General features: G+C 37.6%; 1 protein-coding gene across 1 annotated transcript in view; it reads left to right on the forward strand.

Moving 5' to 3' along the window:
• The first annotated feature begins 18510 nt into the window (after window positions 1-18510).
• olfm2a (olfactomedin 2a) overlaps window positions 18511-21355 on the forward strand; it is a 57198-nt gene continuing 54353 nt past the window's right edge. The window contains exon 1 of the mRNA XM_038287974.1: window positions 18511-18982. Coding sequence (XP_038143902.1) covers window positions 18926-18982 — 57 coding nt within the window. The 5' untranslated portion in view covers window positions 18511-18925. The remainder of the gene's footprint in view (window positions 18983-21355) is intronic.

The raw sequence follows: 21355 nt of genomic DNA on the forward strand, positions 1-21355 counted from the left end.
AGGAATATAGTACTAACAGTCAAACAAGAAGACAATGTGACGGTTTGAGGCTGAAATACAGTAATTAATATAACCTTGAAATTTGCTCTCTCCTGCAAAATCCTGATGGAGAATATTCTGTCTTTTTCCTGACAGTCTCAGAAGACAAAGTTTTTAGAGGAACCGAGTCAAAGTCAAGACTTAAATCTTATTAAGATTATATGGATTTTAGACTAAGTTGCTCCTTCAAATAAAAACGAAAAAAAAAAAAAAAAACACTATTTATATATATATATATATATATATATATATATATTTTTTTTTTTTTTTTTTTTTAATAATCACTAGATAAATGCTTAATTGATACAGGCTTTCTTCCTCAAAATATTTCTCCTTAGAGGTATAATTAGATTAGGATTAATTTCTAAAGAACAGTCTGGAAAATGTTTTATGAATAAATCCTTTTACAAAAATTTGCTCAATGTCTTTGAATCAGTTTTACATTGTCTGCATAAATGGTTCATCAGCAGCTCTGAACCAAACAGTGATAACACACTAATGATTAATAGCTCATTAGGGACTATAGTGTTTTGCTGAATAAGAAAATACCATCCCTCATGACTGCAGTGTTGCATGCCTTGTGATGCAGCGAATTGTTTTAGAAATCTAATTCAAATGAGCCTCACACAAGGGTCATACAACTATTTTGGGGTTAATTTCCTTGGAATTTTAATTACACTCTCTTTAAGCCAATAAAAATATCTGAATTATCATATCTGAATTTTATTCTGTCTTCATTACAGGTTATATGGTACTTTATGAGCAAGCCTGCAGGGCCTCACATGATACAAGATCAATTCTAATTCATTTATCAGTAATCACTTGGTTATGATGAACCTTCTGACTTGGGGCAAGACATGTTAACTAGTTGATAAATAATAATTCTATCAAGAAATTATTACTAGATTAATCCTGATGACTAAGAGATTTAGAGCTGAGCAATAAACATTCAGTTTAAAGTGATGAAACTAGTTAAACTAGTCTAAAATTGATTTTCTTCCATTCGGAATATACCATTTGGTATAGTGGTCTTGGTCTTGGCCTCTAAAGGCATTGTCTGGTAATTTGTACTCCTTGGTTTTGGTTAGTGTGATCTTGACAACAATGCTACCACTACCAATAGGCTCTTTTGATTGGAGGGCTGACAGCTATGACATGTCACTTAAGATAGCACAACTTTACTGATCTCGAGTCTATTGCTGTTCTTTCACTACTTCTTCTGACACTTGGCATTGTACATGGGGATGTACAGTAATACTATGATGCAGAAAATATATTGTGTGTACACAAAGAGGAAGAGCTGGCATTCCAGTCTGCTGAGTGATATAGAAATAATGAGTTATCTCAGCCATTATTTATTCTGCGTTGGAGTAGGGATCTAAAAAGAGAGGACATCCGTTCTTGAGTATTAGAAGACGGAAGTTGGTCAATCCAGGGCCAACCGAATCTCCTCTCACTGTTCTTAACAAAACAGTTAGGGGAAATTTGCTGTGAGTACCTGTAAGAATTTCTTTTACAATGCATTTTGGAAAACCTCCTGTGTCTTTGTAATAGTTCCTTGCATGCATATATAGTGTGAAACACATCAATCTGACCTATGAGAGTTATATGTTTTATCAGATTGACAATATTCTGTCACCTTCTCTATTTTACTATTTGGAAGTGAGAGGCATATATTGGAGCAAAGCGTTCAACCAGCCCTGCTCTGTTGTTCAGTGTCCCATTAATGATTTGAACAGAGCTGTGAGTCTATAGTTGGCACTGATAAGCTACTTTCAGGCCCAGGAGTACATTAGAGCAACCCAGAGGCAGCAAGATCCATAGTAGCTGTGTACTGTACTGACAGATGATAGGAAGATTGTGTCTCTCATTCCGTCTTTTTTCTGTCTTTTTTCTATCACTCCCTCTCTTCTAATCTCTCTCTATGCTCCCAACTCTCTCTGTTTGTATTGGAGTTGGAAATATTAGAGATGTTTGTGTTGTTGTTTTTTTCTTTACATTTCCTGCTCTCCGTTTTATTTCTCAGCTGTTCTCTCGTGACATTGTCTTCACCCAGGCTAAACATGTCACAAAGCCACAGTGAGATCTAAACAAATTAAACAGATGTTCAGATTAATTAGAGACACTCAGCAGGAATTGCTGTACTTCATGGTGAACAGTGGCCTTCCTTGGGTCTCAACATGTCCACCCAATTCCAAATGTTCTGCCACAGCTTGATAACTGCAGACACTATTTTCCAAACCACTGATGTGTGCATAAGCATGTATGCTTTTTTTTTTTTTTTTTTTTTTGGATCTTGCGCAATGCAAGAAGTGATAAATAACTCGCCTTACCCTTAGATTAGGACAAGACAGCTCAGTGTTGGATAGATGTTTTTTTGTGGTGATTGTAAATCATGTGCAATTGTGACTGAGCAGGAGTTCCTTTGTATTATTGTGCATGTAAGCACAGCTACTTCCAGGTCCAATCCACTGCCCCTTTATCTCAGAAAAGGTGGGAGAAATCATTTCCATGGGTGCCTCTCTCATCAGAAACGCTTATCAACAAAGCTAACATTAGTAATGCACTAAAAAGAATGGCCTGAAGGCGAGGGAGGAAAAAAAAAGATCCCTGGGCAATTGGACAAGTAGCTCATAGTGATTGGAAAGCTCAAGGCCCTGCATGTCTGAGAGTGTCAGATGATTATCTAGCAGACGGAGAGACCAGATTTAAACATGTGGCTTGTCAACGCCCCCTCCACCTACAACACGGGGATGCATTTTGCTGTCTGCTATCTCTTAGCATTCCCAGCCATGGTTACCACCGCAAACACTTCAGCCACCATCCTATCCTCACTCATCTCAGCCTTTACTAAACGGAAGACCAGTTTGTGCAAGGTCTTTCTGGTCAGGCAAAAGTATCAGTGGTGTCTTTTTATTCACTCCCCTACAAGAGCAATAAAGCACAAGAAAAATCAGAAACAGACAACCAGAGACGTTAATTCACTAATATTAATATGGTTTGAATGATGCAGTCTGCAATAACCAAACAGAGCGCTTCGTCATGATCAGCTTTATACCCTGATCAGAACACAGGGACCACATCTGTATTCAGCTGTGGGGTTTGGTGTGATTTGTTAGGAGTGAGAGTGCCAGTGAGAGAAAGCAGTGTAGCTGCATGACCCCATCACTCAATAGAAATGATTTTTTCCCATAAATCAGACAAGGCAGTGAGGGAAAGAGAGCAGGCAAAAGACAGTGACTGAGTGATTCAGCTCTGGGATTACAGTGGCTCAGACTTCAGCTGAAAAGGGAGGGAAACTAATCGTTTCCATTCACATCAATGAGTCTGGCTGCTCCCGCCTGTATTCCTGAATGCACTGAAATACCCATACTCTCTCCCCTTCTCACTCTATCATTCTCTTTTGCCATCATTCTACCTCCTTCTTTGCCCTATTTGTTTCCGCTCTCTGTGGTTCTTTCTGAATGATCTATGCTTACTGTCATGTATTAGAGATAAAATTGATTTGGTATTTATTCAGTCACAGAGAATCAGAAGTGACAGCATTTCATGGACACCTGGATGCTTTGCATTAATCCTCCCTAAAAGCTGTGAACTGCATGGATAAAAAGTTTTGCCTGAGGTGTAAAGGTTTTAAGATGAAAGTACAGAATATACAAAAACGTATATTAAGTGAGCATTTTGCACCTAAACATATTTTGGTCTGGTACTCAGCTCTGTTTATGCTTGCCAGTATTTGTTTGCATAGATGATTGTAGCTCTTTCTCCAAAATGAAAATCGTACCCAAATGATTAATGTTCCTAATTAATTAATGGTCCTCTTCAATGTCTAGTTTGTTTTCTATTGATTTTATCAATGATAAAACAATGTGTGTTTAATTTGTTGCCTACTCTAATAAACCGTAAAAAAAAATTGTCAGAAAAAAATCCTGAGATGCCACTCATAGTAAAAGAGGCCATTACTCCAAAACTAACATATAAATAAAGGCCACAGGGGGCAAAGACTTATTTGTCCTGTCCATAAAGAAGGAAATATACAAGAAACATTTTAGGAGCATTAGTCAGAGCTCTGGCATAAATAAATCATCAATAAGGATGATGGCCACCAGCATTTTCTAAAGTTCCAAAGAAGTTTTTCGACAACAAAGCCTTGATCTCAGCCCTTAAACACCACATTCTTTGCCATTATTATGGAATTTAACCAATAGCGCTGATTTTAGCAAAGCTGACTGATCGAAATAGAACATGTTATGTCTGATTTAGTCCAGTAACTTGAGATGGAACACAGGTGCTTACTAATTAACTTATTGTGTTATATTTGGGTTTAACTATTGAAAATGAAGTTATTTAAACGGACACTTCACACCTTAATAACTTATTTTTTCTCCCTCATGTGGATATCTACCAGTCTCTGCCATCAGTCTGGAGAGGTTTAGAATTACTATTCATTTACAGTTATGGGATGTTTGCGGGACATCATGTTTATTTCATTTAATTCTTTGCAAACACCGTATTCTGTTTGTTATTTATATACATTTTTGGTGGACCCCAGGAAGAAAAGCATGGCTATAGCTAATAGGGATCTGTATCAATAAACTAAACTGTTTTCATTCATCCAAACTATTTAAACCGGGCTTCAACTAGCCTAAGTTTTTTTTTTTTTTTTCTCAGTTCTGCTCCAGATCTTGGTTGATTTACTGGTAAGTTTTGTATCACTGTCATGTTGTCCAGTAAAGTTATGTTGAGGCTTTCTTCTTTCTCTCCATGTTTAAAGTTATGATGGGTTTTTTTTTTTTCCTCAAATGTTGTGATTTATTTATGCCAGACAGGCCGTTTGTTCCAGTGTCCAAAATAATACATATTAGACTGCATTAAGGACATTCACTCAGACTTCCTGGTCTATATTACCTTATCTGTCACAAACTTTAGCCTGTGCTTTATGTCTATTCTTTGGAGCAAAGAATTCCTCTTTGCACAACTCGCATATAAATGAAACTGGGGCAGTCACTTGTTCAGTGTTAGAGATTTATTTTAGCTACTAGCAATGCGTTTTTAGTGTGAGTTTATTTTAATTGCAAGACCGGAACATGTTTTTTGTTGTTTAGAAGGTTATCCAAGTGTAGGTGGCTTTCCATGCAATGTTCCAACTGATTTAAAGTTTTATAACAACTCTAGTCCTGATTATATATTCAATACACTAGATACACAATCTTCTACAATCTTCTGTATGAAAGCATAATACAACTATCCAAATCTGACTGTATTTGTTCATGAGGGATTTAATTTGGGGAAACTTCCTTAAAGATGTTGGGTATGTAAAGGCTCAGAACAGAGGACCCAGAATTCAGAGCAAACAGACAGACGTACTTCTCAAAAGTGTTTATTAGGAAACGTCGGATCTGTAACTCAGCAGCTAGGGCGTCTAAGGCCAGAATCTCTGCAGAGGGAAAACTTAGGTTAGTGACCTGTTAGTAAATCTGGTTAGTAAATCTGGTGGAGGACGATTAAGAAAGCGTCAATCAGTAACCCAATTTTAGAGTTCAGTCTGTGCCCAGAAGAAGTAGTAGCATTCAGCCAGATGGCTAACAACAGCATTGGGCGAACGTCGCTCAGAATTTCGGATGCTGGAGCCTGAACACTGCCATACTGGCTGATTAGCAGACCCAAACTGGCAAAGGAAGGCAGGATTATCCAGAAGACGGCCAAGCCTGTGTCAAAGAGGTTAACAACAGTCTAGGCCATGAGATCAGAGATCCGAATAGGTACCGATTTGGAAATCCAGGTCGAAGTCAAGAAGCAGATCCAGGTTCAGTCCACAGGCAGAATCCAGCAGGAGTCCGAAGACAGGTCATGAAAACAGATCAGAACAGGAACAGGCAGGTTCAAAGGTCTGAAAACAAAACAGGTAAGGATCAGGCAATCAGAACACGAACAGGTACGCTAGAGAGCTCTTACTGGAGGCTTGAATAATCTGGCATTGATGACTGGGAGCAAGCAGTTTAGATAGCAACTAGAGCAGGTGACACAGATGAACAGTGATAAGATATTGGGCAGAGCTAGACAGGTGAATGGAATGAAACATTAAGCCAGTCATCAGTGACAAGATCATGGCTAATGATGTTTAGAATCTGATCTCAATACCATATGTGTAATCCTAGCCATTTTCACTATGAATAAATATGGACGTGTCCTAATAAATTCCTCTGAATAAAGCTTTGGAACTGTCTTTTGTCAGTTTTTTCAATAAATTATTTGCTTTATACCAGTTTTCTTAGAGTTGTTTGAATCATTATGCTTCAGGAAGTCACATCCTGACCTTGGGAGTTCTAATTTTCTTACCACAATATATCTAGTTTTAGCTTCATGAAAGCTCTAGGGATATAAATTCATCAGCCATGAAATTAATTATTTTTCTTGCTGATCTTTTAGGAAATTAACAAAGCGGCAATGTTATTTAAACATTGACATTTGGAAAAGGCTTCATGTTTGTTTCATCATAAATGACTGTTCAATACAGAGGCAAAAAAGTGAGCTATTCAGGCATACCTGCTGTTCTTCCCCCATTTCCTCCAGAACACATCAAACAGTCATTTCTGCTAAAGCTCCATCTGTGTGCCTTTTTCAGCATCAGATGAAAGAGCAGAGGGATGCTGATTGAATACTTTGCACCACGATCAAACCTGCAAGGCTCAAAACACAATGGTTCTATTTGAATTCAATCAGAGACCCTCCCTCCCCTGATCCCCAGTATTTTTAACATCATTACATGAAAGTAGTCACATTGTTGAATGAACGTGGATAGGATAAGGGGTGAATGTAAAGGTGCGTGTGTCTACGCTGAAGGATTAATGAGTGGGGGGGTTTCAGGTGCTTGTGCTCTCAAAGAGAAGGTGAGTGACAAGGCTCATGAATAGTGATGGTGGACAGCTGCTCATTAACCAAGAGACTGTCTGTCAGCCAGCAGACTGGAATGCCTGCTCTTCCTCTATGTTTACACACACAGATCTCAAAATATACACACGTACAGACAAGCTCATGTAAATTTGCACACACATACACAAATTCTAGAACTTCATATTCCCTTCATCTGGGCCCTCTGTGCCTGCTGTAAAGAGAATACCAATCATGCCTTTTCCCCAGACAGCCTGAGTGCAGCATGTCTTTTACCTGTGTGCTCCCACCACTCCCACTGGGGCAAGTGCCACACTGAATATGGAAACACCAACTCCATGTAAATTCTGAAAGGGGCTCAGAGACAAAAAAAAAAAAAAATGTGCATAAGGTAGGTTAAGCAGTTACTGTAGAAGAAGAAAAATTTATTGTTCAATTATTTTTAAACCGTAGATGTTTTTTTAATGTAAGTAATCTTAAGATAAATAAAGTATTAAAACTCAAGGTGACCTGGATTTTGTGCACGAATGTGCTAGTTCTTTTATCATTTTTGTTCAAAAATATAATCTGTTCCAACACAGAATCTTTTAAGCACATATTGTTCTGGCTGTAAAAAAAGGTTGATGGAAGTTGAGAGAGGTAGACTGTGGTGTAGGTGTTAAGTATTGTACTGTAACATTTCTTTATATAACTAGTATAACAAAAAAAAAACTGTTTGACTAGATAATATAAAGTTGCACATTTAGAGAAGGACAGAGATGCTGTTATATGACAAGGGCAGCCATTAATTGTGGCTTTTACTTAAACAGCTTTCTGGCTGAAACTTCAAAAGTTTGGCTGAAACTCAAAGTACTACTAAGATTATATATACACACCATATTGCCCGAAGTATTTGCTCACCCATCCAAATTATTGTTGTCAGGTGTTCCCGTCACTTCCATGGCCACAGGTGTATAAAATCAAGCAAACTGTTGTTGCTCAGTAAACTCCTACATGAATAGTAAATTCCTCTCTCATAAATATTCCACAGTTAGCTGTCAGCTGTATGATAAGAAAATTGAGGTGACTGGGAACAACAGCAATTCAGCCACAAAGTAGTAGATGAAACTTATGGAGCAGGGTCAGCAGATAGTGAAAGGCTTAGTTCAACCCTCAAACTTCCTGTGGCCTTTAGATCAGCTCAACAATGAAGAGCTTCAGTGAATGGGTTTCATGGTCAAGCAACTGCATCCATGCTATGCATGCCAGATACAACGCAAAGAGTTGGATGCAGCCATGCGAAGTATGCCACCACTGGACTCATGAATGGTGGAGAAGCATTCTCTAGAGTGAAGAATCACACCTCTCACTCTGAATATGATGGACTAGTCTGAGTTTTTCTGACATAAGAAAAATGGTACTACTGAGGTAAAGTGACTGTGAAGAGGCAGCTAATAATACTCAACTCAGTTGTGCAAAATTTAACTAAACATCAAGCATGAAATAAACACCTATTATAAAATTTAATTCCATCATTTGGTGCAGGATATCTGTTTTTTTTTTAACTCAAAGAAGCAAAGGTTTTGCTATATTTTTATGATAACAAAGTGAATTTTCTGTTCAGTAAACTAGTGTGGATTTACCAAGATTATTTATACCATTTAAACTTGGCATGAGATTCCTAGAATATGAACTGCGTGCCACGATCCAGAAACTTGTTCCAGGCAAAAAGCAGGTGGTAAGAGGCTGGCTTTTTGTGAGTCTTGGCACAGGAAAAACACAACGTAATGTGTAATTATGCATTTGAGAAAACCATAGACAATTTTTCTCCGACTGCTGGGTTAAAAATTAAGGATCAAAGAATGAAAAGATGCAGAGGCCAGGTATGGAGAGGGAATCGTTGGTCTGAATTAGTATAACAAAGCAAACATTTAGTTATTAAAGACACACACAAAAAAAGAGCTGGAGAAGAGGGAAGACAGCTTTAGATGACAAATCCTATTGTTAAAGCCAGTGATGCAATCTAGTTTGGTTTCAAATCAATTACAAAAAGAGAGGCATGCACCGTGTAATTGTAGCCCATTTAATCTCAAATAAGCCACACTGTCCTAAGCATGGGGGAGAGAAGAGCACGGATGAACTGAAAACACCTTCATTACACCAAACACACACTTCAGCACGCCTTCTTCCCCGCTCACAAATACTCATTTGCAAGCTGCTGTAAAAGGAATTTGCCCTCTCACCACAGGTCTGCCTTTATTGCTTCTACCTTGTTCGTACCTTCAGTCATCCTCAACACACTCAACCCACAGCTATTCAAACACACACACATGCACCCATTCACTCTTTCTGCCTATCTTGAAATGAGCTAGGGATTGATTCTAGTCACACTAGAGTGGGGCGAAATGAGCAGTCACTCTGAATAGGCAAAGGCGTCAAATAATACAGATATGAATGTCAGAGGAATAATTGAAGAAAGTGTTTTATATGTAAAAGACAGAGAGAGATGGAGTGGAATTGAATCTCAGAGAAAATGAGGAGCAGTCTGGGTCCCAGGGGACCGACTTACAATAACTCCAACCGTTTTGGAGGAAAATAGACGATAATTGGAGTGGTCACTGGATTCCACAGTGTCCAATACCATTTAGTTTCTATCTTCTTTTGCCCTTCATCCATTCACTAATGTTGTTAGCCTAATTTTAGCACATTCTAATCCTCTATCTATACATTGTTAAGCTTTTTCCCCTTCTTTCTGTATTGTTTTCCTTTGTCTTTTCCATCCCCTCCCCACCTTTCTCTGTGTGCCTCACTCTCTACCCTTCCTCCATCCCATAATCTTTTCCCCAGCCTGCAGGCATAAAACTATATCAGTTGAAAATAATCAAGTATTTCAGGCACAACATGGACAACACTGAACAACATACATTAAGACGTTTTTTAAAGTGCCTTAACAGAGTTCTTCAGACTGCTAATTCACAAAAGACCAGCAGAGTTTTAGCTTCATTTTCTAAAAAAATACATATTTTTTTTATTAAATTGATTTAATACATTTATAAACTAAGATATCAAAGATCTGAGCTCTCCCAGTCAAAGCAAGTGATTTTCAAAACAGGCCACCCCACAGCAAACTTTGGCCAGCCATCCTTTGTTTTCACATTTCACTTTGGCTAACTTGTTGGCATGACAACATATCTCTATGGCAACAGTCTAAGTAGAAAACAATATTTATTTGATATTTGATACATGGTAAAAAAAAATAAAAATTCTTGTTGCAAAACAAGCAGCTTAAAAAAGATAAGAAGAAATTAGCTTATTTCCTTGACCACAAAGGTTTAAAAACCTCCATTGGGAGGAATAATGGCAACACCATTACTTATAGGCAAATTCTTATGGCCTAAAGTTGCTTACCATGCAACATGATGTACTGAAGGATGTGGTTAAATAAGAAATATAGTAAAGTTACCTAACATATGAACATTTGAACATTTGTTATTGCTCATTATTCAGATTTTAATCAGTGTTGTGATCATAAACTAAAATTATTTCCAACGGATGAAATAAAACCAAGGCTGTACAGAAATGAAAATCATTATACAATCAATTGACACTGTTCATTATCACCCAAGAGGTTCCTGAAGCTTCCCATAAACATCTGTCTCCCTGTGTGTGGCCACGAACCAGCAGGCAGCACAAATAAATTTCCACACTCTGGGTCTGTCCTTGCACTTTTCTCCACTGCCTTATTCTAGATGACTGGTCCTGTGTCTCCCTCCCTCGCTTCAGGTCCCCAGTTATTGATTGGGAGCCTACTGGAGGGTGTGGGGGTAAGATAAATAAAGAGTCAGTGGCCGAGAACAGCTCTCTCACTCAACATACCATGAAGGAAAGGGATAATCATCTGCCAGTCCTGTGGGAGAGAGACCATGTATTTCTCAGGAAACTTTCATCTGAATCCCCTCACCCAACACCTTCACAATAAACACCTAATTCTTTGCTATAGCATTTTAATAAGTAATGTACTAATGGATTTCATGAAAAACATTTGCAGTACATGTATCCAATTCTCTATTTGAGAAACAAAACACAAAGATATACAGCAGCAACGATTGCTGGTGTGGAAGTCTAGTAGGGGTTTTATCATCTGCCGCAAAACAATAACAGCCTGTTTTTACAGAAAACATATCTCACAGTGTACAGAACCGTTGGTTCTTATTCAAATCACAACACTTCACTACTTTCTAGACCTCTATCAATCAAGTCAGGATTTTCAAAATGCTGCCATGTATCTACCTCCTTCTGCAGACAAATAGACAAGACAGGTCGCCTGACGTGCAGATGCAAGCACACACAGTGAAGGGAAAATAACTGCTGGTATCTCTTGCAGCATTGGAAGCAGTGGTGCGAAGCTTCCCCTCAGATTTTGAGAGCTCTATCTGTATCAGGAACAGCAAACTGAAAAAGCAATTTGCTTTGTCACACACAGACATGCTTGACTACGCTGAATAATTGCGCTGCAGCTCTGGAAAGAGCTGTTTTCCTTTTATCTAATGAAGGCCTTCAGGGAAAGGAGCACGAGTACGTGTGCTTTGTTTGCTTTGTACATGTATGTGTATTTTATCTGTACAGATGTGCCTGTATAGGTATAATATGCAAAGTGTGTTATGTTAGGACTCCTGTCCGCAGGCATCAAGATCTATAATTTTGCTTCAAAGGTACAAGCAAATTAGACAGTAAAGAAAATGTCACAGCACTGTTTTTATCATATCCATTAATGCACGCATCTCTCTCTTCCAAACAGCTTCACTACAATATATTGATTTGTCAAATCTGCATGTTGCCTTTCAGCTGTTTCCAGGTCCAGGCTCAAGGCAGTTGGCAAGTTAAATAATGCAGAAGAAGAACAGAGAATAAAAAAACTCCCAGGAACTGCTGAGTCCACACAGATGCCTGCTGGCCCACCTCTGTGGAGCTTGTAGAAGCCTGGGGGACAAGCTCAGCCTCTGACAACCACACAGCTCGGAGCCCTGCAAAAGACTTGTGAAAAAGCTGGTCAGGTCTAAGGGGACCTGCTGCCAGCAGACTGGGAATTTCAACATTATTTTTCCCTTATTCTCTCTGTAATATAGGTCGCAGTAGCATCTGAGGTACTACAAAAAGAGTTTGTGATCAAGAGAACAAAAAAAAATACAAAGAGAAATTAGAAATTAGGGAGGAAAAAAAAAACCCACACCTCATTTGATGACTGGGATCGGGAAAAGGTTTCGATTTGCCTTAATGGCTCTAGTATTTGTTCCACAGTGAATCTGTAATTAAGTCATCAGCGACAGTTTGGAGTCTTTGACTTCATAATGAGGCTGAATATGCGCAGTTCGTGCTTTATGGATAAGCTGCTGTAATCACTTCTATCTGCTTAATTATGTAAAACCATTCTTTTATCCTACTACAGTCTAGCTCTTTATCTCGGGTTCTCCTCTTTTTAGTGTTGCAGCTATAAAACTGTAGGATGAAACTCTGAATGTAGTACATATCAGCCTCAGACACAGTACAGTAAGTGTCAGTTGTGTAAGTAAGTGTCAAATGGTAAAGTAAGTGACAGGTGAGGGTTAATAAAGAAAACTCATGGAAAATGTGTGCCAACTAAAGGAACTAAGAGTGCCATCATCTCAAGGGATTTTTAAAGTAATTTTCTTTTTGCTATATTAAAATGAACGAGAGAATTAGCAGCTAAAAGATAAGGAATAAGATATTTTCCTATCATCTTACTTAAGTTCTTTCTAAGTTTCAGGATCATATCTTTCCTGGCACTTAAGTCCCAAATTACAACTGGGCTCCTACTGGGCTGTGATGGAAGGTTAGATGTGTGCTGGGTGCTGCAGGTTATTTACAAAGGGAGTAAACATTTTTGATGTCCCTAATGGGGACAGCCTGACTGTACTCCTTTTAGATAGACCTACATCAAAGCTGTACTTCCTCACCAGAGCTTGCCGCACCACTGTGTACATGCTGCACACACCAACATGAGTACGCACTCACATCCATTTACACTCATCCTCTAGAGTCTGGCAGCAGAGAGTGAAATCTTGTGATGCTCGGGAACTTTGCAGCCAAGACATGCTTCGTTGGGGGGAAAAAAATGAATGCATGAAAAAACAGAAGGCTGCCACAGTTTCAATGGAGCAGAAAAAAGCAGTAGAGGAAAAATGTCAACAACAAATAGCTGCTAGTTTCTGTTGCCGCAGGCAGTGTGGACTTGGTTCCCTTGCGTTTCTTCCCTCTCACATTATGCATCACCTTTTCAACCAGTTAAGCACTACAAGGGCTGCTGAGTAAAACTAGTATCTTAAGTTTGCTTATTCAGGGAGAAATACACGGGAGAGTTAAACATAGAGCAGGTCTGCCAATGGGAGGAACAAGCAGAGAAAAAAATGGGTAGATGTATTTGTGGGCGATCTGTCCTCACACGGTAACAAAATGGACCTCTTGGCACATCATCTTGATTAATTTGGCAACATATATTACCCCACCTTTCCTGTTTTTTATACTTCTGCAAGTCTGTTGTGGGAAACATTAGCCTTTCAGATTTAACAATGCCTTGTCTTAAGCTTATCTTGGGTAGAGACTGATGATATTTGCAGCAGTGATATGAGGCACAGAACCCTGTAGGGTCCTTTTTTAATACACACTCCGGCTGAACTTGAGCTGTCCTTGTCTTGGTTGCCTTGGTCTTCTGCTGAATCCAAAGGGCTTGGACTAACAATAGGTGTGAAAAGCCATGTTTAGTTCCATCCTCTGGCAGCCGATGAATGTTTCACGCCTTTCCTTCTTGGCACTCTGAGTGTTTCTATACTCAGCAGAGAAAGCTCTTGACTCTCCGACCTAATGGCTGGTTGATTTTTACTGCCGCTAACACATTCTTTCTAATATAAAAATACATAGGGTTTTCTTAGTAAAAGAAGTAAAAACATTTTGTTTTGATCTCTTTTGTTGGAAATTCAACTGAAAAACCTTTACAACCTGTAATTGATCCACTGCTGACATTAGAATTTAAAGCACCAATGTCTCAACATTAAATTCGAAAGTTTAGAATAGAGCTAAATAAAGCAATCTCCCATTGTTATAAATGATAAGCTGTGGTTTCCTTTTGGTCTGTGTAAAAAATCTTTCGCTGTGTTTCGTGTTGTATAAACTGGTAGAAAATTAAAAAGCTGTTCACAATTAGGGTGCTATCTGCTGAAATGTTTTCACAAAACTTATTTGTGCTTTTGATATCTCCTTTTTTTTTTGGGTTGGAATCTCTGTGCTGTTGTCTATTTTGTTAATGTCCTTGTAATGACCTGGGTTAGTGTTAGGAAGCAATTAGTCTTATTTCTTATCAAAATCAAACCAGTTTAATTAGCTTATGACTGTTAGAATTAAATTATACCTCTCTACAGGGCCTTGACATGCATATAAAAGAGAGAAAGGATAGAAATAGAATCTCTGTTTACTCAAGATTCTTGAAACAGATATCACATCTATTATGAATGCCCTAATGTGTCCCAAACGAAAAATACTCTAATACTAAGTAAGCCTAAATGGCTGCTAATCAGAAGAAAATAAATGAAAAGCAACGACTTGTAAATTACAGACTACATGAACTAAGAATTAGATGCTTTTGGAGGTCTTTTTGTGTTGTTTTTAAGCTGATTATTAATAACTTGAAATCGTCAAGTACATGTTCAACCCACAGGCCTCAAATAAAGAATAGTTTTGATCATTTTTAGATTGCCTCCTTTAACCTGAGGTAAGAGATCTGGATGGATAAGTAGAAATAAAGAATTTGCTCAATACACCTGAGGAAGGAGCCTGTTTGGTTTTTATTGAGAACAAAGTACCATGACAGTAAAGCAGACTGTATACATACTGTATGCAGCATCCTTATTATTGTTCCTTCAGCTTTTTCATTTCAACACAGTAGACAACATGGCTTCTATGGGTCTATCGAGGTCCATTTTAAATGTGAAAGCTGTGATTGTCTCTCTTTCTTCATGGTCTGTATGTCTGAATTTCTTTCACTTATGTTCAGAACTTGAAGTGTGCACTCAGGAATCAGGTTAGTGAAAGCTTAAAGCATGCCTTGCAAGGAGAAAAAGATTAAGTTTAGCATAATGTCACTCAAAAATAAAATTTGAGTAGTGCATTGTGTTGAAAAAATCACAATCACAACTCCAAAGACTGGCCATATCCTTAAGCTGATGAAAATCATCGTTCTTTGTTATTTTTTCTGTTTTTTTTTTTTTTTTTTTTTTTTTGTGTTTTTTAATCTTCCCTCTAAATTCAGAGTTCAAACTCAAAAATAAAACCCTTATGAAAGTAACCCATATTGGGGGAAGATCAACCCTGTCAAAATTTTCCAACCTGGAATTAACTGTTAGGCAATCAGAGCCCTACATAGCTGAAATCGACAAATCAAAGATGTGGATAAAAAATAAATACAAAAATAAAAATAAATTTTCAACTAAAACTCTGTTTGCAAAGATTTTCTTTGCACATTCAATGAATTTCAATATTTCTTTAAACAGGATAAATAGCATCACACTGATAATTACTTACAAGATAAATATTCAGCATCAAAGCTTAAAGAGATTGATCATATATCTGTCAGATTGAATAGTGGATAATCTTAAATGGTGTATGGATTGAATTCCTATTAAGCTGTTCTAGTTAAACCACCAACTCAAATCTCTTTATGCTACTGCATCATTCACCCAGTCACGCTCGCCATAACACTGATACGATCAATACAGTTCGATAAGCAATTTGGAGTTAAGCCTTGTAACTGGAGGAAGCTGAAATCGATCCACAACTTTCGCATTTTAAGAAAAATACACTTCCCACCCATTTTGCACAGGGTGACTATAGCTCACCAAATCATGGTAATGATTTACCATTTTTTTCTAGCACACAGTCTAACGTTGCTGCAGGTGGTTTTGTATAAACTTTATATGAGAAAAACAGTTTGGAAGAGATCATGATGCATGGAAGATCAGGTTTAATTTTTTTAATTACAAAAAAAAAAAAAAACAATATTAAGACAGGACAAGGTCAAACTTTGGAGGGATTGTTCATGCAACAACACAAAGTTTTCACATGGGAAACCAAAGACTGCAAGCTCAAGAAGCTGCATACTTTTAAAGCAAAGTAATATAGACTCAGCAATCTGGTTGTTTCTTGGAAGCATATGGTCATTTGCTTCTATTGTGTAATAACTCTGCAACACTGACAGCTATGGTTGTATTACTAAGATCAATATCAGCCATACCATTAGTAGTATTTGTTCACTAGACATAACAACTCATGTTCTCTGACTTCATAAAATCTGATTACGGTAGGTTGTTTATGTCTGTCTGTATTTGATGTCTAGTTCTAAATGTTACAAATGTACCTGATGATTTAGTCTTAGCAAGATAACTCAAAAGAGTTCCACTTTCAGAATCTCCCGAAAAAGGTTTTCTTCAAACCATTTTTTTTTTCAGTATGCTCGCTTCAAGTCGAATCCTGAAAATGTGACATTTTTATGATAACAGGCTAGCTATAATGGATAAAATTGTGTCCACCACATGGTTTTTTTAGGTAGATTTTTCCACAAACGATGTGGAAGTCAGCAAAATAATTTAGTCATGCATACAAAAGAACAGAGCAGAAAGCAGTTGTCAGATGAAGTCCCAAGGACACAATGATGTTAGAGAACCTGACATCAATAAAATGTCTTTAGATAGTTATTAAAAGGTAAATACGTAAAAAAAAAAGGAAAAAGATGAAAACATAAAAGAAAGTTGTGGATAGCTAATTTCATATACTTCAATATATTTTATCGCTAACCAGTTTGAGGTGACAGAAGTAGAGAGAATGCCTTGAAGAAAACACATTAGCCGTGAGGGTCTATTTTCTCCATTCTCTAGGCCTTGTCTGCTTCAGTTATAGCGATGAAAACAGAAAATTGCTCCTCCACTGACAAATGGGTCAAGCTTTGTTTGCATTTGTGACAGAAGCATTCCTCCAGCATCCTAAATGCTTTCTTTTTTCAACATTCATCTGAATAGTCATCAAGAGTGGATGAAAGATAAAAAGTGTGTGTAACAGACAATGCTTAACAAGGTTTAAGAGGAGAGAGGCAAGCATTTGACCATTATAGACACATGAAAGAATTGATCGAATCTAACATTAAAAAGGATCAAACTTATGAATATATAGAAAATACTAGAATTAGAAGTACAGTAAGAGAAAATCTGTCGATTATATAAGATAAGGAACTCTGAAATACAAGGACAAAAGAGGAGCATTATAGTAAATCTTTACTGTTGAATACAGTTGCACTCTAGCCGCCTGCAGTGACTCATCAACAATTGTACTCCTCCTGGCAGTTGTGGGTTTTTGTCTAGTGTCCTCTTGGTAACTGTATGAATGAGCAAAAGCAACATTTAGATTGCAACATAAAAAAATGCTACCTAAATAATTAGAATCTAACAACTAGAAAAGCAACTAATGATTTATTTTGCTTTTACATACTTTTTCATAGATAACTACTTCCTTGTTCAGCCTCTCTTCACCTCCACATAATTTGTTTTCTAGCTGAGAAAATGAGAAGGACAAATACTGGTGTTAGATTTCTAGCTAATTTTTGTCCATGCAGTATTTTGTTGAGCCATTAATTTATCTCTGCATTATTAATCAAGGGAGAAATTCTCCTCCATTAAAGAAAGCCGCTGTTGTTATAAGAATAATAGAGCATGTTTAAGGTAACCAACAAGCAGGGATGGTAAACACTTCAAACAAGTTTTTAGCTCTGTAACTCTTGGCATATCCAGCAGAAAAACACCCGCGGCTGACACCTCTGAGCAGGTTTTTAAATATATATATATATATATATATATATATATATATATATATATATATATATATATATATATATATATATATATATATATATATATATATATATGTGTGTGTGTGTCTGACTTTTGTTGGTTCAGCTTTGTTGACTCTGGTCAGCCAAGAGAAATACAGGTGACATGTTGTGCATTTTATTCCAAAGAGGATTCTTCTAGGTGTGACAACAAAAATGAAGAGGAGAGGCTGTACACTTTTGACATTCTGCAAAAGGTGCAGGCATAACCTTGAAAAAAATCATGAAACTGATAAATCAATACAAGGGTAGTAATCTGTAGCTCTTTTAGGCTCCATATATTTCTTTTGGCATATTCTAACTCTTGGTATTTGAGAGAGGCAGTCACTATGTTGACTTTATACTATTCCTCTTTTAGAAGTGTCTATCTATCATCTATCTATCTATCTATCTATCTATCTATCTATCTATCTATCTATCTATCTATCTATCTATCTATCTATCTATCTATCTATCTATCTATCTATCTATCTATCTATCTATCTATCTATCTATCTATCTATCTATCTATCTATCTATCTATCTATCGTCTCTTTTTTTGTCAAACTCTCTGTTCATCTCATTGCGCGCATGCACTACTCGGCTGGACTGCATTATAGACCAGGACTTGTTTGAATTGGCTCCTGGCACATAGATGTGCTGCTCCTAGCGTCCACACCTTGAAAGCACAGCAGTCACCTTCCAACCTCTGCGACTCTCCCCTCCTCTCCTCTCCTTTTCTCTTTTCCTTTCTCAGTCGCAGTTATTCTGCGGGTTGGAGGGGACGGCTGTATCTGCACATATTACATCATTTTAACGAGTTTCTCTCCCACTCTGAGAGATTGTAGCTGCTTTTTTTTTTCTTTTTACATTTCACCACCTCACAAGAGTCTATGCTCCACAGAAGACCAGCGGCTGATCGCTTAACCAAGCCACTGAGGGCTTCCTCGGCGTTCTGGTGATGAGGCTAGTGGTGCACAGCCGACACAGCTTTGAAGGAATCCCTTTGGGTCTAAAAAAACGGCCCCAGTAAGACAGACGGAGAGAGCTGCTGGAAGTACTGCGCGTTGGGACGCTATCATTCCTCCAACAATGCATCTCTTCAGTGCCATGTTTCTACTTGTGATGTTAGCTGACATGCCCAGTGAGGTAAGGACGCCTGAATGCGTTGAAAAGGCACCGCGTAAAAGTTACTCGAGTGTTCTTCATTTGTGTTCTCATTAAAGAAAAAAATCTTAAATGCAAGCAAAGTCTTTATATGAGGAGTGATGATATATTAAAAATATAGTAATTCGGCTTCGTATGTCTTGCTGCATTACCAAATAGATCCAAATAACTATTGTTCTATTGTCATCTCTATTTACGGAGAAGAAAAGCAGAAAGTTTAAATAACCAAACAAAACGAACCATTAATCAATCTAATGGTTAATAATGTAGTTTGAATGTATACTTAAAACACCTAATTTAGTGAAATGCAAAATTACTTTTACTATGCTGTATAGAATTAATACAAATATGTTTCGGGGATTTGGCGACCATGTAGTTGTTAAGATTGTTCTATTTACCCACTGAACCCCACACAGAATGGTCCATGAGGCATTAATGGGAATCACTAAAACTGCCTTTGCTAACTGATAAAAGAAGCTGGCAACCATGTGGGATTTATAGCTGTGAATAGAAACCGTGAGTAATTAGCGTGGAGTGGCAGACCAGCGCCAATAAAACGGCAGCGGGTCCGGGTGAAGTGTGATGTGTCTCTGCATGGGTGGCGTGTTACTGTGCATGACACTCTAGGAAAAGCCGTGTCCGTTTGGTGAAAACTGACGAGCTTTGATGTGACAGTTGTAAATTGATGTGAAGGACGGTAAATCATTTGACCCAGAAAAGCTTTCAGTCAGGGCAGGAATATTTGAATCTGCAAAGAGTTCAGCTGGTCAGCAATCTCCCACTGTTGAGCATAACTAATGACGGATTAAAAGGTGTGACAAAAATTCGGCAATGTGTCTGTTGCTTAACACTTTCCGGAAAATATTAATTCAGTTCTTTAGAATTCCTGCTGTATTTCATACAGTACCATGGACAGCACCAGGTCGCGCTTGTTGGTTAAAAAGCAGCATGAGATGTAAATGTAGCACCATAGACAGCGCCTCCTCTTAGGAGTGTCACTATCTGTTGTAAAGCCCACAGACCGCTGGGCTTTTAAAAATTCTGCAACGCCACATACATTTTTAAAAGGCAGCACTCTGTAATATAACATTCCACTTTGAAACAGTAATATAAAAACACACGTCAAGGAGATATAGAGAGGTCCCAAAGGGGTAATACAATCTTATCAAGATATATTATTTATTTTTCTTTTGGGATGTTCCTCTGGAGCCCCTGAACAAAGCAATTTGTCACAGCTAATGAGCCTGGTAGACTTTTCACACACTAGTGATTACACACAGACATGAAGAGATTTAATGGAACCCTTGGTAAATATGCATCAACAACCATACAATAAATTCAGTTTTATATTTCAGGTAAATAATCATAACAAATTGAAAAACTCAGGCTTTAAATTCAGATAGAAAATCCCATGTAAAAGAATAATTGCTATTAGCATCATACATTTTGGCACTAAAAATGCACCTCAGATGTTAATGATTTTTAAGCTTCCACTGCAAACAGGAAATGTTATTTATTCTCTTGGAAAATTTCCCTCTTCTGTAAGATATAGAGAGATGGAATATGCTGTCTACACCCTGAGCCATTTCTTAGGTTATCTCCTCTTTAGATTATATCATACATTTTCTTTAGTATCTAAAGGACTACGAAAAAAGTAAAAAGTAGATTGATTTTGTATGTCATGAACCATTTATTGACTTTGATGCCTCAATTTCATTTGCTGGTTAAGTTAATCAAACTTTTATTTAAAAATCTTCATTACAGTAAATACTCTGTTGTGGACAGTCTATGAAAGCCCACAACATCACAGATCCTTCCCCCAAACCTAAAGTCAGCATAAAATACTTTTACAGACTGTCATCAAAAAAAGAAAAGAAAAAGAGCTGATTAAGTCTTTGTCTTTTTAATCAAACTTGGACGTAAGGATATCGAAAATATGATGCACTGTGAGGCTATTTGTAGCACTGTTGCCTTGCAACAACAAGTTCCTGGCTTTGATTCCCTGCCTTGGATCGTTCAACATGGAGTTTTCATGTTCTCTTTGCAACGTGAATGTAAATCTACCGAGTACTGGCTGATAATTTATAAAGATTGCTCAGACAGATCAAGAAACGGATCACTACCCCACTGGAGTGCTGTAAAATGACTGTACTTACAGTATCAGAAACTCAACAAATATCTCACAGCTGAAAGTAATGGGTCAGGTCACCTTTCCTCTGACTGGTTTTCTCAAAGACTGGTAGATGTTGAAACATTGCACTGAGGTTATGTCAGGCAAAGAAAGCATGACATTACTTTTTTTATGTCTCTACCAGTTCAACGTGCATGATGAATAATGCTCCTGATCTGCCTAGT

This window comes from Cyprinodon tularosa, unplaced genomic scaffold (assembly GCF_016077235.1).
Source record: "Cyprinodon tularosa strain WSP-4 unplaced genomic scaffold, ASM1607723v1 ctg246, whole genome shotgun sequence".
NCBI classification, from domain to species: Eukaryota; Metazoa; Chordata; class Actinopteri; order Cyprinodontiformes; family Cyprinodontidae; genus Cyprinodon; species Cyprinodon tularosa.